The 18,850-nt window shown below is 37.0% G+C and overlaps 1 protein-coding gene across 3 annotated transcripts in view; it reads left to right on the forward strand.

Annotated features, from left to right (window-relative positions):
• Positions 1–18,850, forward strand: part of FAF1 (Fas associated factor 1) — a 532,153-nt gene that overhangs the window by 472,274 nt on the left and 41,029 nt on the right. For all 3 annotated transcript variants that reach the window (XR_009258134.1, XM_058717421.1, XM_058717422.1), the window contains exons 16-18: positions 1,692–1,772; positions 2,764–2,841; positions 17,420–17,635. Coding sequence is in view for 2 of the 3 variants with exons in the window: in XM_058717421.1 (XP_058573404.1) it covers positions 1,692–1,772; positions 2,764–2,841; positions 17,420–17,635 (375 nt within the window). In the remaining variant the exon portion in view is untranslated. The remainder of the gene's footprint in view (positions 1–1,691; positions 1,773–2,763; positions 2,842–17,419; positions 17,636–18,850) is intronic.

Raw genomic sequence — 18,850 nt, forward strand, 5'->3', positions numbered from 1 at the left:
CTTAGAAATTCAGTCTTTTAATATAATAAATAACGGGAAAGGGAGACAGAAGCAAAAACACATAGCTTGCTACTGGCCAGGATTGGATTTGAATACAGATCTGCTAATCTTCCCATTACCTCTCCTCAGTGACTTATAAAATAAAGACATTATATATCAAATATAGATCTTGGCTAAATGAACTATTAAGTGGCCACTGTGTACAAACTTGGATATGGAGTGGAGGAGGAGTTCACAGAGTAATGAATTAGGGAAATGCTAATATAAACAGAAATGCGCAAAATATAATTATCAGGCTGATTGTATCTGGTCGTAGTAAAACCTAGTATATATACCAAAGTGGGAAATACCCAGCTGGAATTAGTGAAAATATATTTAAAGATGTATGCTGTTTCTCTAAAGTATGAATACTAATTGCTTAGTACAAGTCTCCAAGTGGAAGTGTTTAAAACCCATTTTTATTCATGTGTAATATTATATGACATGTAAATTATCCCTGAATGCTTCACAGCCTGAGTGATCTCTCAGGTTAAATATTGTTCCTGATATAAATCACCTAGCATACCCTTTCATCATAGATAGTATAGCAATTAGCTTTAGCCAGCAACTTACAATTATTTCAAATTTTTTATTTAAAAGATTGGGAATCAGTGAAATGTTACTATTTATATCAGAGATTTTGGAATTAGCTGAATCATTGAAACTAAAAGGAGATTGAGGCTTCAGAGAGAAGGCCAGTCTTAAATGGGTATCAGTGAGAGCACCTAAGTATATATTGAATTGGGAAGACAAAACATTAGAAAGTATTAAGTTCAACCATATGAGATTTCCATTTTCAGAGGTCAAAAACATTCAGATATTGGTGACTTTATATGATTCATTCAGCTATGACACAAAATGGCCAAAAAGGGAACCTATATTCTAATGTCAACAGGTGTGGGTATTTATTAAATTTAAGTACATGTAGAAATTCTGGTAGTTGAATTAACTTTTAATTTCATATGAAGTAATTTAAATGTAGGCAGATGCACAATCACTTCAGAAGCTAAAAATGTTTTAAAGGATCTTCAACTTGGATAACTGCTTAAGTCATCCACACTTGATGAGTGTGAATGTTGTTGGAAGCACTGAGTTCGATAACCAAGCTTTAGTGGTGTAGTGTGGACTGTAGTTAACCAGGGTATTTTGCTTTCAGCTTCTTCTCATGCTGACCAGAGGATTACTTTCTAGTCCTTTACTCTCTCCCAGTCCTTAGCCTCAGTGGTGACAACTCCAAGTTTATCTTTAAAAAATCAGGAGAAAAGGGGAAGGGAACTAATCATTGTGAAAATGAAATGTCAAGTGCTTTGCAAGACCGTTTATATGTTATTATATTTGAGTCTCACAACAACCCTATGAAACAAATGCTCTTTCTATTTTATAATTGAAGAAACTGAGATCCAGAGAGGTTAAATAACTTGCTCAAGGTCACACAGTTTATAAGTGGTAGAGCTAGGCTTCAAACATTCTTATTTCACCATCTACTGTGCTATTCTTCTTGTTTGCTTATTTCTATCCTATACACTTTAAAGTGCCTTATTTAATTCTAATAAATTTACACAGGACTAAGACAAGATGATCATCATTGTTTTCTTCTATAAAAAAAAAAGGAATATGGTAAAAGACATTTAAGTCTTTTCCTTTCTTTTAAGGATGAACGTGAAGCCAGAGAAAATGTGAAAAGAGAGCAAGATGAAGCCTATCGCCTTTCACTTGAGGCTGACAGAGCCAAGGTAGGTTTGGTCAAGGGGCTTCTGAGACAAAGAATTCAATCCTAAATAGTCTTTTATTATTTATTTAAGTGCCAGCCCTTTTATCATCTTAATACATAAGAATGTTAGATTTGCAATGGAGAAAGCTAGATTCAGTTAACAGAATATAATTCTACCCGTGGCTTTTGAAGCATGATTCATTTTGACAACACAAAGTTTTTTAACACTCATGAAAAATGAAAACAAAAATAGGCCTAATATTTATTTTACTTGTTTTTTAACCAGTCTGTAGTAAAAACTCAGCAATGTTTAAACCACTGATTTATTTAATACTTCTTGAGTACCTGCTTCTGTACTGACTATTGAAGGAGGGAAAAGAAAATAAGCCACAATTTCTACCCTCAAAAGACTCACAATGTGGTGTAGAATAGATTAACTCAAGAACATAGTTAGCTATAATACTTAGGCAAGGATCATAAAAGTCATAAAGGAAGCACTGAGTTCTGTGAGAGATTAGGGAACAAGAGTTTCAGTGGAAAGTTTTTTTCTAGCTTTTTTTGGAGAGCTAATAAGTAGAAATCTGCTTAGGGAGAGTTTCATGGAAGAGGTTAAAAATGTGAACTGAATAGAGAAAAAGGGTAGGAGACAAGAGGTGGTATATGCTAGCAGCAAGGAGCCAGAAAGCATGGGTGCGTGATAGAAGCTAATGCAGATAGAGCCTGATATTTGGGTATAGGAGAGATAGCAGAAAAGACCAGAAAAGAAGACCAGAGAAAGGTCTTCCGAAGAATCTTGAATGCCACACTCCCAGAGATGAACAGGTGTTTATATGGGTACTCAACATGATCAGAGAGCTATACTTTATTGTTCCTTCCATTTCCACTCTTGTTCCAGAGAGAAACACTTCTATTATGACGGTGCTGGGCGTGAGCTCTCTTCCCCCTCCATCCCCCGCCTTTTTAAGTAAACTAGTGTTTATTGAGTGCTGGCTCCCTTTCTCTTTTATTGACAGAGGGAAGCTCATGAGAGAGAGATGGCAGAACAGTTTCGTTTGGAGCAGATTCGCAAAGAACAAGAAGAGGAACGTGAGGTAGGGGATAATTTCAAGTAAAGTTATTCAAAAGCTAGGTTTATTTTCACTGCATTTGATATTGAAGCTATTAATATTTCTTATAACGTCTTTCCACTTTCCCCAGACCCATTTCAGTATGGAAGACCTAACCTTTCCTTGAAAGAATCATTCCTACTCTATTGTATGGAACTCTTAGAAAACTTGACCTTATACTAGTTTCATGCTTTTCTGTTCTTTTCAAGAAATTCCTTTTCCTTTTTTTACATGACAAATGCTCCCATCCTTCCTGGATATTGTCTCACCCCAAGAATACAAAACTGTATTTTCGGCCCCCTTCCCAGTCTTCACTTTCCCCACCAAAAGACACTGTGAGTTACTTCTGTGATATCTTCATTGGGCCCCTAAATATGGGAAATCCATTTAGCATGGCTTATTCCCCTCTCCCCAAGTTCCTGTCATATGCATAACAATATAGAGAATTTTTCACTTACTCATCTTGCAAATATTTTTTGAATACTTAGTACATGCCAAAAATCTGATCAGGACTAGGGATAGAGACATGGGTCATCCCCACCAGGAGCTCATAGTCTTGTAAAAATAGAATTACAAAACTATGTGTAAAAGCTATAATAGAGATGTGCCTAGAGTGCAGTGGGAACAAAGAGAGGGAAGGGATATCAAATGATTTCCTAGGATGGGTTCACAAAGAAGGACTTTTGAAACTTTTTCTAGACATGGGATTAACAACAAGATTTACTTATAAAAAGAAGTCATCTAACAAGTGATGGAAAGGGCTGGAAGGCTCTAACTTGGGCTAAGGAAAACTCCATTAGTCATCATTCCTGGTCAGAGGATGTCATTTCATACTTATTCAATAAATGTTTTTTGAACAAGAATTATGCTAAGCACTGAAAGAGAAACAAAAGATAATAAAACAGTTTCTACAAGAAATTGCATCTGGTAGGGAAGATACGACATGTCTACAAGGAACAGCAAATCAAGGGAAAACCATGCTAAATAACATAGAAGTATACTTAGAGAGTTCATTAGCAAAGTAAAATCTTTCACAGCTTTGAGAATCAGACTACACTATAGAAGAAGTGATATTCAAGCCACGTCTTAAAAGATGTGTAATCTTTCACTGTTTGGAAATCAAAGTTTATTCATATTCAAACACATTATTGAGTGCCTATCACATACATGCAAAATACGATGTCTGCCAAACCCTAGTCTGTGTACACTGAAAACTCTCAATAATGGAAGGTAGATTTATTGAGCATCTTCTGTGTATCAAATACTTTTCTAGCAGCCTTACATATGCTTACTCATTGACCATTAAAATAAGCTGCAAGCTTAGAGATTTTTCTTTACAAATGAGAAAACTAAAGCTCTTTGAGAAGTCACACAAAGAAATGGAAAAGCTGCAATGCCTGGGTGGCTCAGTCAGTTAAGCGTCTGACTCTTGATTTCAGCTTAGGTCATGATCTCACGGTTCAGAAGTTCAAGCCCTGCACCAGGCTCTGTGCTGACAGAGCAAAGCCTGCTTGGGATTCTCTCTCTCCCTCTCTCTCTGCCCCTTTCCTGTTCGTGCATTAAAAAAAAAAAGAAATTGAAATATAGCTGAGATTCTCACCAAGTCTTTATGACTCCAAAGCTCATGCTGTTTCACTTACTTCATTCCAATACAAAGTCATACATCATTGCATGTGTCTATAGGAATCATGTTTGCAATGTTTCACAGAAGTTAAGAAACAGATTTGTCACTATGCTTTTAGGCTATTTCAAGAAACATAGTTTGAAAATTTAGTACTCTCATTTTTGATGCTCTTTCACAGTGCACACACTCTCACAATAGTATATCTTAAAACCATATACTTGCTAAAGGTCAGGTGTACACATGTTCTGGATCTAGAGCTTAGTAGTACATTTACTTTCTTCTGATGATTTATTTTATTTACCCCACGCTAAAATCTGTTCTCTCTCCCAATGTAGATAAAGCCTGTCCTCTCACAGAAGACCCCATAAACATCCTTTACATACTTCAATATCTATGTTCTGGCTACAAGTATGTGAGAGGATGGAACACTCTATTTTGCAACTAGTCATTATTGCACTTATCCATGAGTGTACTCCCAAAAAACCAAGTTCGGGTAATACTCCATACTTTACCCACCCTCCCCAGAGAGTCACAGTTAAAGGCTCTTATAAACCCCACCATTAAAGAACTCTTTATCTTCTGTGTATCTTAATTTACTTAAGTCTTATCCAAATTTATTTGACCCTTTTTTTTCATGGAGCACCAATTAACATATTTCAGCACACTCATGTACAGCAAACAACTCCTTGGGAAAGGTGGTTTTATTGTGCAACCTCTAAAGAAACTGAGACCCAGGAAGATTATACAGTTTCCCTATGGTCACCAAACTGGTTGGACACATAATCTGGACTAGAAGCCCAGTCACCTGACTTTTTACAGTAATACTGCCTCTCCTTCTAACCAGAAATCCTAACCTGTATAATTGTATTGAGAAACAAGAATGGTTTTATTATTTTAATTATCTCTAGTATTTCAAAATCTTTTGGAAAGATGAAGTATTAAATAGTCAAATCACCTTGGTTACAGTGAAATTCCTTAGTAGTTGGTCTCATTTTGCTGTGTGGTACCTGTTGTAGTGAAATCAGCAAAATCTAGGAAGACATTCTTATCTGGCCTTTGACCATGATAAGGAGAAAGGCTCTAAAGCTATTCTCAAAGGACAAAAAAAAAACTCCCATATTTTACCAATTTATATATTTTACGTGTTCCTTCCAAAATGAGTTTCAAGTATTTTACATAAATATGTGCAATTCAAATGGATTAAGGAAGAAAGAAAAGATACAATAATCAGGACAAAGGAAAATAAAGCCAAAAGTAAGATTAACATTTTGACAACAGACAATCCAGCATACCCACCTGCTCAGGATGAACCACAAAATTTATTCGGTGCTTTTCTTGGGCTAAAATGATTGTTTACAAGTTTCACTTAATCTATTACATCAGGTAAAGACCAGTTTATCAAAAGATGCCCAGATTTTTCAAGCACTAAGACCTTAGAGCAATGCTTCTTATGATTTCCTTCAAGAGGAAACTGTGCAGGGACACCTGGGTGGCTCTGTCAGTTAAGCATCCAACTCTTGATTTTGGCTCAGGTCATGGTCTCACGGTTCGTGGGATTGAGCCCCACATTTGGCTGTGTGCTGATAGCACAGAGCCTGCTTCGGATTCTCTCCCCATCTCTCCCTGCCCCTCCCCCCACCTCAAAAATAAATAAACTTAAAAAAATGTTTTTAAAAAAAAGAAGAGGGGCACCTGGGTGGTTCAGTCATTAAGCATCTGACCGGCTCAGGTCACGATCTCACCATTCATGGTTCAAGTCCCACATCGGGTGAGCTCCAGTCCTGCTTCAGGTGAGCTCCAACCTCACTTTGGGTGAGCTCAAGCCCCACTTTGGGTGAGCTCAAGCCCTGCATTGGGTAAGCTCAAGTCCTGCATCAGGTGAGCACGAGCCCCACTTCGGATAAGCTCTGCTTTTCTCTCCCTCTCTCTTTCTGTCCCTCTCTCCCCCTCTGCCACTCACTTGCTTGTACCCTGTCTCTCTCTCTCAAAAAAGAAAAAAAGGGGGGAAGGGGGGAACTGCAATATGGTGAATACTGTAGCTACAGCTATAATAGCAAAAGCAAGTCCTATATAACAGCTTCTTACAGCTTTATATAATTTGAAAGCATAAGGCCAAAGCACAGTTTACTAAAAGCATCTCTGCAGGGCCCAAATAATATATTTTTTGGTGGTCCAGCTTAAAGGACAGATTTTATAGTTACTAGAGAAATGTATGAGCTACATATTCTTTAAGAAATCTTTCCTAAATATTGAATTTTGCCACCAAGTTTTTGGTTAGTAGAAAAGGTTTCAGCTAAGATTTTTGACTCTCAGGTCTTTTAGTCAGTCAGTATTCAGCAAATATTTGTTAATCTCCTTTGTGCAAATCACTAAATCGGGTGCTGCGGCATGTATGAGACCTAGCCCCTGCCCTCAGGGAGCTCACTAATACAGGAGGGTAGATGAATACAAAATAATTATAGGAAAAGATACTATACATTATAAAAATCATTAAAATAGCACAGAGTATTAAAAATATTTAGAAGAGGATGATTTCTGACTAGGAAAGCAATAAAAAAGATTTCACAGAGGGAACATGGCTTTATGGTTAAAGATGAAGTGGAGGAGCATTTTGGATGGAGTCATGAATAGGTGGATGGTGAATGTATGGGAAAGGGTAGGGCATGGGCTAGGTAATATGAATAAAGAGAGAAAGACACAGGGCGTCTTCAGAGAACAGTAAATGAACAAATTCAGAACACTGTCTAATAATTAGATAAGGTTAAAAGAGCCAAGTTTTGGAGAATCATGGGTGAGAGAGAATAGGCACAAAGCTATTCCCTTTTGCTGCTGGTTAAGTTTTGCCTATCTGCCCAAAGCTGTTTTCTGGTTTTGGTGGGGTTTTTTGTTTTGTTTTGTTTTTGAGTTTATTTAAGTAATCTCTGTACCCAACGTGGAGTTTGAACTCACAACTCTAAGATCAGGAGTTTCATGCTCTACTGACTGAGTCAGCCAGGCGCCCCCAAAGTTGTTTTCTTTTACATCTTGGTGCCTACTCTAATCTTAAAAGACCATTAAATGAGAGAACAGAAGAACATGGAATTAGAAGCCTTGGTACTTCCCTTTAGTTTTCTGATCTGCTCTTTATAACCATCCTACAAAACTCACTTGAGTATCATTACCATCTTACAGATGAAGAAATCAGATCATAGCAGGATTAAAAAGCCCATTTTATTTACTTATTTATTTGTATTTCAGAAAGAGAGCATGAGCAGGGGAGAGGGGCAGGGTGGGGGGGAAGAGAGAATGAGAATCTTAGGCAGGCTGCACACTCAGCACAGATCCCAACACAGGGCTCGATCCCATGAACCATGAGATCATGACCTGAGCTGATCAAGAGTCAGATGCTCAACCAACTGAGCCACCCAGACACCCCTAAAAAGCCTATTTTAAAATTCTTAGCAAACATTTGCCTGGTAAAAGCAGAACCAGAGCTCCTACTGGTATACTTGCTACCTGTTATACTACATTGGAAGAATGAAAGTGGGAACATGAGTAGACTATTAAAGTCAAACTGTTCCTTATAATTTGTATTTTTATCTTATGTAAGTTGCTTCTTGTCCCACAAAAGTAATACCACTACATGAGCCACAAAGGTAATCATCCCTACTATCATCATCATCAGTAGCTATTAAGCAATTAATAAGTGCTAAACCCTGTGCTTAGCACTTTACAGACATGATCTTATTGAATCTCTGTTAACAACTTAATAAGGTAGGTGCCAATACATGAATTCACCTTATTATAACTATAGAGACCACAATTTATTAGTTTCAATTTGAAGTATTCTGCCATTGTCTTCATGAACCATTAAAATAGACTAGAAATTCTAGTTTCACAGTATCCAATTACCAACCTACAGACTGTTCCTCATATCCCAAAAGCAGCCCAAAATTCATATATCTCAATTTTGGTCATGACTGTTTGCCTCGATTTACTTTATCCAGCAGTAAGACTATATTTGTTATAAGCAATCGATACTCTCTAGATGGATGATTGGTTGCCAGAACAGAGAATGGTTGCAGAATTGGGTCAGACCAATTGTTCTCATACAGGATCCGTTCTGTTCCTTTGATCACATCAGTATCATGACTTTAAATACTGTCTGTACACTTGGCATCCAAATTTAAACTCCAGGTCCTCCCTTTCCCTGAACTCCAGACTTGAATATCTAATTACTAGCCCATCATCTCCACAAAGATGTCTAATAACATCACAAACAATATATCTTAAGTGGAACAACTGATCTTATCCTCCCCACCCAAACTTACTCCTCCTGCAGTCTTCCCTATCTTAATAAGTGGAAAATCTGCTAGTTGTTTGAACCAAAAACCTTAGAATTATCCTTGACGTGTCTCTTTCATGCCGTATTTAATGAGCAAATCCTTTTGGCTTTACCTTCAAAATATATGCACAACTCCAATGCTACGTACCTATACCACCACTACCATTCTCATGCAAGCCACCATTATCTGTTACCTGGGTTACTTTAGTAACCTTCCAACCTGACTTGATGCCTCCATTTTTGCCTTCCCTATATGTCTTTTAATAAGTACTTTTAAACACAATTGGTACATCATGTCACTTCAAGACCCAGATGGCTTCATATCTCAAAATACAAGTTCAATCTTTACAGTGATTCTAAGCGTATGCAGGATTTTTAAAAAAGAAATTGATAAAGTGATTCTAAAATTTCTATGAAAAGGCAATCGAACTGGAAAAGCCAAAACAATTTTGAAAAAGAAGAACAAACAAAGTTGGAAGATTGACTCTACCAGAGTTCAAGACAGCATATTCAAGACATTGTGGGAACTGGCAGAAGGATAGACCCACAGTTCAGTGAAACAGAATAGTCCAGAAATAGATTCACACATATGATCAATTGATTTTGACAAAGGTGCAAAGACAATTCAATGAAAAAAATAATAATCTTTTCAACAAATAATGCTGTGACAGTTGAGTATGCATATGCAAAAAAATGTAAAAACACCAAACAATAAAAAAAAAAAAACCCTCCCAGTCCATTTCTTGCATCATACACAAAAAACAAGTCATAGACCTAACACTGTTAAAGTCCTCAAAGAAAACATTGGAGAAAAATCTCATGATCTTGAGTTAAGCCAAGATTTCTTAGATCTGACACCAAAGGCACAATCCGTAAAATAACAAGTATCTAAATTATACCAAATCAAAATTAAGAACCTCTGCTGATCACAGGGCACCTTGGTGGCCCACTTGGTTAAGCATGTGACTCTTGATTGCGGCTCAGGTTGTGGTCTCCTGGTGCATGGTATCCAGCCTCTCATTGGAGTTAGTGCTGACAATGTGGAGCCTGCTTGGGATTCTCTCTCTCTCTGCCCCGCCCCCCCCCACCGCCACCACCCTGCACTCACTCTCTTGCTCTCTCCCTCAAAATAAATAAGCAAACATTAATTTAAAAAAAAAAAAAACTTACACCGTTCAAAAGACACTGTTGAAAAGACAAGCCACAGACTAAAAGAAAATCATATATCTACTGTCCAGAATGCATAATGAATTCTCAACATTCAATAATAAAATGGACAAAATATTTAAAGAGATACTTAACCTGGTGCCTGGGTGGCTCAGTCGGTTGAGCCTCCGACTTCAGCTCAGGTCATGATCTCATGGTCCATGAGTTCGAGCCCCGTGTCGGGCCCTGTGCTGACAGCTCAGAGCCTGGAGCCTGCTTCTGATTCTGTGTCTTCCTCTCTCTCTCTCTGCCCCTCCCCCGCTTATGCTTCGTCTCTGTCTCAAAAGTAAATAAACACTAAAATAAAATAAAGTTAAAGATACACATACCATATGACCCAACAGTCAGACGCCTAGGTATTTACACAGGTGAAATACAAGTAACAGTAAAATTTATGTTCACAGAAAAATCTGTAGTTAATGTTTATAGTAGCTGTATTTTAGTCACCAAAAACTGGAAGTTAGCTAAGTGTCAACCAACTGAAGAAGGAGTAATCACACTGGTATATTTGATGGAATACCACTCAGCAATAAAAGAATGAACTACAATATAGTCAACAACATGAATGAATTTCAAATGCATTACACTGAATGAAGAAAGCCATTTATATGATATTTATGACTATATTTATGTAACATTCTAGAAAAGACAAAACTGGAGACAAAATAGAAGTTGCCAGGGACTAGGAATGGGGGAACTGTGTTGGGGGGGGGGGGTTGGGGTGATAGAACTGTTCTTTATCTTGATTGATGATGATGGTTATATAAATATATGCATTTACCAAAACTCACAAAATTATACACTTAGAGGGACAGGTTTTTACTGTATATCAATTATACCCCAATTTTAAAATTAGGAAAAAAATTATTACATGGGCTACTCAAAGCCATGTATGACTTACTCACCCTTCTCCTTTGATTCCTCTCTAATCAACTCCATCCCCTTCTCCCCCTGATCTTTCTGCTCCTGCCACATTGGCTGCCTTGCTATTCTGCAGTCAGGCCAGGCGCCAGGGCTTGACAGTTACTGTGATTACTGCCTGCGATGCTTCTCTCTGACCTAAATGTCCATGTGACTCCCTCTCTCTTTTAGGCCTTTGCTTACTGGCCTACAGTTTTTACTTATTGAGGCTTACAGAGTTTACAGTTGTACCCCTCCCTCCTACCAGCCTCCCTGTACTCTCTCCATAGCATTCATCACTTTGTGACAAACTATACATTTTCTTATGTGTGTATTTGTTGTCTTTCTTCCACCCTACTAAAATATAGTTTCCACATAAGCAGAATTTTTTTCATCTATTTTGTTCACTGCTATTTTCCTATCATTTAGAACAATGCCTGGCATATAGAAGGTGCTCAGTAAGAATTTACGGAATTAATGACTGTTCGCTTTAGCCTATTTCAAACTCTGTTTCAACTAGCTATAAACTGTTGTATATGTGAGTATGACGGGTACTCAGAAGCCCAGAAAATAATGTGCATATGCATGTATTTATGTATGCATGTTGTGTATGTAAATTAAGTCAGTCTTTGATTCCTACTGTAAGAGATTGGTATAAGAATATATTATTTTTCCTGTTTAAAAAATGTAAGTGCAGGGGCGCCTGGGTGGCGCAGTCGGTTAAGCGTCCGACTTCAGCCAGGTCACGATCTCGCGGTCCGTGAGTTCGAGCCCCGCGTCAGGCTCTGGGCTGATGGCTCGGAGCCTGGAGCCTGTTTCCGATTCTGTGTCTCCCTCTCTCTCTGCCCCTCCCCCGTTCATGCTCTGTCTCTCTCTGTCCCAAAAATAAATAAAAAAGAGTTGAAAAAAAAATTAAAAAAAAAAAAATGTAAGTGCATAGAAACTGTCTTTTCTGGGTATCTATCTATAGTTCCTAATTTCACTTCAAAGAAGTCCCCATTTCTCATCCTTCAAATGTGAATGCTTTGAGTATTCATATTTTTTAGTCAAACAAAAAGTCCAAGATCAATTTATATTTCCAACTTATACTAGGTTTCCTTGTTTTGTTACAAACCTAAAATAATACAAATAAAAAATTATATTTGTTGAGCAAATCAAATTGAAGTTTAACAATGGTGTTTATGACTGCTATTCAAGTGTAGGTGTCCTTTATGTCATTGTTTTACAACAGTGTTTACTTATATGAGGCCTTTGTTTTTAGCCAGTATATTTGAAACTTAGCTACTGATGTATGTTTGTTCTTTTTTGCCAGTAAAACTTGGGTATTCACATCCCAAGGTTGCCAACTTACCTAATATCTCTTCATTGTTTTCCACATTGGGACCACTGGTGTGGGATATCTGAGGTCTGTTTTCATTCTGGGGAAAAGCCCTGGAGACTAGGTGCATTGAGGAAGCAGATATTGTCTGCACAATGAGTGGGGTAATGAGCTACTGTTGTTTATTCTTCTGTAGTATAATTGGTTGAGTTCAGACAATAATGTAGCATCTGTTGTTATAGTGTGCAGGGAAATGTCAAAATAGAAGGCAAGCATACAGGTGGATTAAAGGGAAGAACAGGAGGAGAAACCAGGAAATATCACATTAAGTTCTGATTTAAAGTAGGTGCAGAGGGATTATAATAACGATAATGATAACAACAACAACAACTGTCATCTGTTGAGCACCGTATTACAGCGGGAGGTTCAATGCTAGGCACTTATTGAGTGCTGGCCATGTGTCAGCACTTGCTAGATGTTTTACAAACATTACTACATGTTATACAAAAAAAAATTGTGAGGAAGGTATTATTGGCCCTATTTATTATATGGGGTAACTGAAGTTCATAAAGACTGTTATATGCCTATGAGTCAAGATTTGAACCTCTGTCTGTCATACCCAAAGCCTGTTTCCTAACCATACATAGCATTTAATTGTTAAAGTTTTTTAAACTGCAGTGTTAGCAGTCAGGATAGTGATTAACTTTGAGAAAGATAATTTTCAGGAAGGGGCAAAAGGACTTTTGATGGCCAGTTATATGGGTATGTTCACTTTTTGAAAATTTATCAAGTTGTATACTGTTGCACACTATCTATATACATTGTACCTTTTCATAGCATATTTCAATAAAAAACTTTAAAATGACAGAACATATGGCTTTGAACAAAACAAAGTTTTATACAGTATATCACTGATTAAAATTTTGTTTAAAAAAGATTTAAATATATATTTATATAAAACTATGCATGGAAAATTGATGGAGAGTGGGATGATGAAAAAGTTTTAGAAATAAATGGTGGTGATGGTAATACAACACGTAAATATACTTAATGCCACTAAATTATACACTTAAAAAATGGTTTAAAAAATTAATGGTTTAAAAAATCAAATGGTAGCAGTGGCTATCTCTGGATGGTGAATCTGGAAATTAATTGTAATATTTTTCTTTTTCCAAAGGTTACATATTACTTTTATAATCAGGAAAAATATTTTTTTAACTCAAAGACATAGTTTTAAGTTTTTATTTTAATTCCAATTACTTAACACACAGTGTTATATTATTTTCAGATATACAATATAGTCATTCAGCAATTCCATGCATCACCTGGTGCTCATCACAAGTGTACTCCTTAATCCCCATCACCTGTTCAGCCCGTCGCCCCACCTACCTCCCCTCTGGTAACCATCAGTTTGTTCTCTGTAATTAAGAGTCTGTTTCTTGGTGTGCCTCTTTCTCCCTCTCATTTTTTTCCATTCACTCATTTGTTTCTTAAATTCCACATATATGTGAAATCATATGGTACTTGTCTTTCTCTGACTGACTTATTCCACTTAGCATTATGCCATCTAGCTCCATCCATGTCATTGCAAATGGCAGGATTTCATTCTTTTTATGGCTGAATAATATTCCATTGTATATATACACCAGATCTTCTTTATCCATTCATCAGTTGATGGACATGTATGCTGCTTCCATATCTTGGCTATTGTAAATAATGCTCCTGTATAAACATAGGGGTGCATGTATCCCTTTGAATTAGTGTTTTTGTATTCTTTGGGTAAATACCCAACAGTGCAATTGCTGGATTATAGGGTAGTGCTATTTTTAACTTTTTAGGAACCTCCATATTGTTTTGCAGGTGGCCACACCAGTTTGCATTCCCACTAACAGTGAAAGAGGGTTCCTTTTTTTCCACATCCTCGCCAACACCTGTTGTTTCTTGTACTGTTGATTTTAGCCATTCTTGACCAGTGTGCGGTGATATCTCATTGTAGTTTTGATTTGCATTTCCCTGATGGCAAGTGGTGATGAACATCGGCCATCAAAGACATAGTTTTAAAGAATCACAGTGTTAGAAATAGTCAAATGATCCCATTTAACAGTTTAGAAAATATATATAACTCTAATCCACAGAGGTGGTTTATTCCTACAAGCAACTTTTGGGTAGCCCTTAAGGAACATGTATGTTGAAAATTAGTCTGGAAGTTGATGCCGGAGGGAGTCATACCTCAGAGAAAGGAGTGATGAGTTCTTGGTTACTAGGAGTAGAGCCCCTGAGATTCAGATTCTTTTAGCATTTATTTAGCACATGCTGTGTACTTATCACCATACTAAGTACTTTCGCATGTATCATTTCAGTTAACATGTTAGTTTATTCCTTCTCTTATCAAATACATATTGAGCATATATTTTGTGCTATATGCTACTCTTGCAATAAGCAGTAAGACATTTTCCATACTCTTAAGGAACTTGTAAGCTAGTGAGAAACCAGACATTAAACAAATAACTATGGTACAGTATGGGGAATGCTGTAATAGACATAGTACAACTGGAATTTAATTTTGATATACACAGGTTTATCTATTCATTGGGTTATTAATATATGACAATATTACTAAAATAACTTAATATTTGAAAATGTTCAGCTGAAACTGGTTGCTGATCAGAACACCAATATTAAGTAAATTCCCTCATGCTAGCCAAAGAAGGAAAGAAAGGAAAGGAGAAAAGGCAAGAGTAACTGGTTTAACTTCCTATTATTCTGATTTTTGAATTATATTTCTTATGTCTCCATTTCTGGGTTATCAGTTCCCCCATATAAAAAACAAGAATATAGGACTATTTAACCAGTGCAACCCAAGCAACCATTCACTAAAGCCTACTATGTATCCAACACCACACTAGGAACTTCACATATATCGTGTTTGTAATTCCCATCTTTTATTATCCCCTTTAAGGTAGATGGTATTATCCAATGCCTCAAGAAAGAAAATGACTTCAGAGTCATAGAGAAAAATAGCTTTCACTATACACTACAGAAATTCTTTTTTTTTTTTTAATGTTTATTTATTTTTGACAGAGAGAGAGACAGAGCATGAGTGGGGGAGGGGAAGAGAGAGAGGGAGACCCAGAATTCAAAGCATACTCCAGGCTCTGAGCTGTCAGCATAGAGCCCGACTCAGGGCCTGAACTCACAGACTGCGAGATCATGACCTAAGCCGAAGTCAGACGCTCAACCGACTGAGCCACCCAGGCGCCCCTACGCTACAGAAATTCTTAATGTTTTTTTGAAAACCAGTATTAGAACCAACCAAATTATCCTGAATGACACAAAATTAGTTTCTTATCTATATTGGTGTCTGAACAAACTTTGTTTCTTTGCTGGTTATTTTAAACACATTTTTTCTTCCACCCTGTTTTCCCCACCCTCTATAGGTTAACATTTTTATGCGTTTCTTTTTATTTGTAGAAGCTTATTGATTTTCTCCAAAGAACCAGCTTATTTATTGGTTAACTATATATTTTTTTCTAATGCATTCCTGTATGCTTTAGCTTTATTATTATTTTCTTCTAAGCTTTTTTCCCACTTACTTTATTGGCTTTTTCCCCCTAGTGTTTCCCCCTAGTCTTTTTTTTTTTTTTTAAAGTAAGCTCTACACCCAACATGGGGCTTGAACTTACAAACCCCAAGATCAAGGATTGCATGCCCTACCAACGGAGCTTATTTTTGTTCTTTCTTTTCTGATAATAGAAGAATTTTAAGGCTATGAATTTCCTCTGAGCACTGCCTTGGATGAGTCCCATTAATTCCAACATGATGGATTTCAACAATCATTGTTTTCTAGATATTCTGTATCTTTTATTTATAGTTCCCCTTTATTATTTATAGTTCAGTTCTGTGCTGACAATGTGGAGCCTGCTTAGGATTCTGTCTCTCTCCCCCTCTCTCTCTGCCCCTCCCCAGCTTGTGCTCACTCTCTCTCTTTCCCTCTATCAAATAAATTTTTATTAAAAAATGAAAATTGCTGTTGAGGATTTAGAGAATATAAATTTCAATTTCTCTCATTCATGTTACTTGGTTATAATAGTCACAGATAAATTGAAGGAATATTTTGTTTTTCTATTGATGACAAATTGGGAACATGGAAATGTCAAAGTAACCAGGCAAGAATATAAATATAAGGCTGAGCATACTAATGGCAGGCTTACTTATAAGATGCCTCCCGAGTACCAGAGACAAAAAGGTTTTAGTGAATTTCTGCCATAGATTCCTATATCAGAGACCTTCTAATTTCCTTCCAATGGAGTATCATGAATATGAAACAATGCAATACTGTAGGTTGTGAACCTGGAAACCTAGGTTCAGCCCAACTCTAGCCATCAGATCTCAACAGTTTACTCCATCTGTTTAAGTCTGTATTTTTACCTGTGAAGTAAAGAATTTTGGCCATCTCTAGGTCCAGAAATTGGAACTTGGCCAAGTCCCACAGCAAGTTAGTGACAAGGCTGAAAATAGGTCTACGGTCTTCTGCCTCCAATAAAGCTAACATTTGAATTTCTTTTCATTCCATTCCACTTTGTTTTTATTGTAGTAAAATATATACAACAGAAATTTGCCTTTGTAACCATTTCTAAGTGTACAATTCAGTGGCATTAATTATATTCACAATGTTGTGCAGCCATCACCACTATTTCCAAAGTTGTTCATCACCTCAAGCGAATCTTTCCAGTCCATTTTCATGTTCATATAATATCTAGTATTCTACAAACTCTTCAGTCATTTTGACTTGGAAAATGTATGCTTTTCAAATATATTATTTACTTGTATGTCTTTTGTAAATGCTTCTAATAGCCTTAATTCATAACCTACAAAGGAGGCAATTTGGGTATTTGATACCCATGAGCCCTTCAGTAAAAAACAAATTACATTTCTTTTCTATGTGGTTACCTATCAATTTACTAATATGTCATTAAGGTGGGATTTCTTTTAATTAATTGCTTATTGGGCTAATATTAAGAAAATGAAAAATATGTGATTCTATTGTTCAAGCATCAGGCTTGGTTAATAAAGGGCAATAACTTTTTGATGAGTTTCTAGAAAGCAGCAGCTTCTTTCTAGTCTCTCCCTGCCCCACTCTCCACAGTCCTTTCTGTTACACACTTTGACACCTGATTTTTTCCCTCTTTAGGCCATTCGACTCTCCTTAGAGCAGGCCCTGCCTCCAGAGCCAAAGGAAGAAAATGCTGAACCTGTGAGCAAACTGCGGATCCGGACCCCCAGTGGCGAGTTCCTTGAGCGGCGGTTCCTGGCCAGCAATAAGCTCCAGATTGTCTTTGATTTTGTAGCTTCCAAAGGATTTCCATGGGGCGAGTTCAAGTTACTGAGTACCTTTCCAAGGAGAGACGTAAGTTCACATGCCTATTTTAGGAAATATGTCCAGTGGGAGATATCCCATCATTAGGGTTGGACAAAGTAGTCCAAGAAAAGTCCAATGGTACAGCCTACTACAAGACCACATGCCTAGGAGTACTTTGTTGCACACACCATTCTCTTCTCAGCCTTTGGAGGAGGTATGTCTTCCCAAGCCAACAGACATGTCCCAGGAGCCTATGTGAGAAATTAGGTACTAAATCTTTCTTCCTTCCAAGCTATTTCCCCTATTCAAGCATCTGTATGCAGACTCAAGATCTTTCCCAAGATCTCATCTCTATATACCTCAGAGTAGATCTGAGAATTGTGTGCTTATCAGCTTAACAGTTTGATCAGGGTCAACGATTATAGGTTCACTAGAACAAGTCATGCTAAACCAAGAGTTTTTTGTGATTTGACAGTTTTTGCTATCCTGGAAAGTCACAGAGAATGACTTATACTCATTATGTATCTGTATTTCAGCAAAGTATTTGATAGTCTCTAATGTATTCTGGGGCAAAATAGAGAGATGTAACTCTATACTTAGGTAGTCTCATTGCTGACTAAATGGTGGTGTCCAGAAAGTGACACCTAGAGTAGACCAGGAAGTTCTATATTCAATCCTTTATTACTCACCATGCTTTTAAGACTTTATCAGATTTATAGATTATGAAAAACAAGATTTAAAAAAAACCTTAAAATACTAAAACAATAGACAAAAATAAACCTATAGAAATTTTACAGAAATATTTAGAGATAGATTCCCACATTAGATTTAGAAAATTAATTACTCATGTTTGGGCTGGAAAGACCATGCCTTAGCAGAAGTTATTGTTGAATTGAGCTGAATAAGCATTAATGTGTTGTGGCTGCTAACAAAATGCTAGATGCATTTTTAGAGGTATAATCCCAACAAGAAGATAATTTAATGGTCCTGTTCAGCTGTGTACAAAATAAACTCCCCCTAAAACAGTCCTTAGACTCCATGCTGAAGCCTGAAGAAAAAAGAGCATGTCTAGAGCAGAGCTGATCGGAAGATGAGGGAACTGGAAATCCTGTCATTTGAGGAACATTTCCTCTGGAGATGGAAAGGCTATGGGAGACATGATTGTTGTCTTCAGTTACTTGAAGGGCTGCCATGAAAAAGAGAGATCTTACTTTGTAAGGCTCCAAAGACGTTACTGGGACCAGTGATTTCAAAGTTACAGGA

The sequence above is a fragment of the Neofelis nebulosa genome, chromosome 2, assembly GCF_028018385.1.
Source record: "Neofelis nebulosa isolate mNeoNeb1 chromosome 2, mNeoNeb1.pri, whole genome shotgun sequence".
NCBI classification, from domain to species: Eukaryota; Metazoa; Chordata; class Mammalia; order Carnivora; family Felidae; genus Neofelis; species Neofelis nebulosa.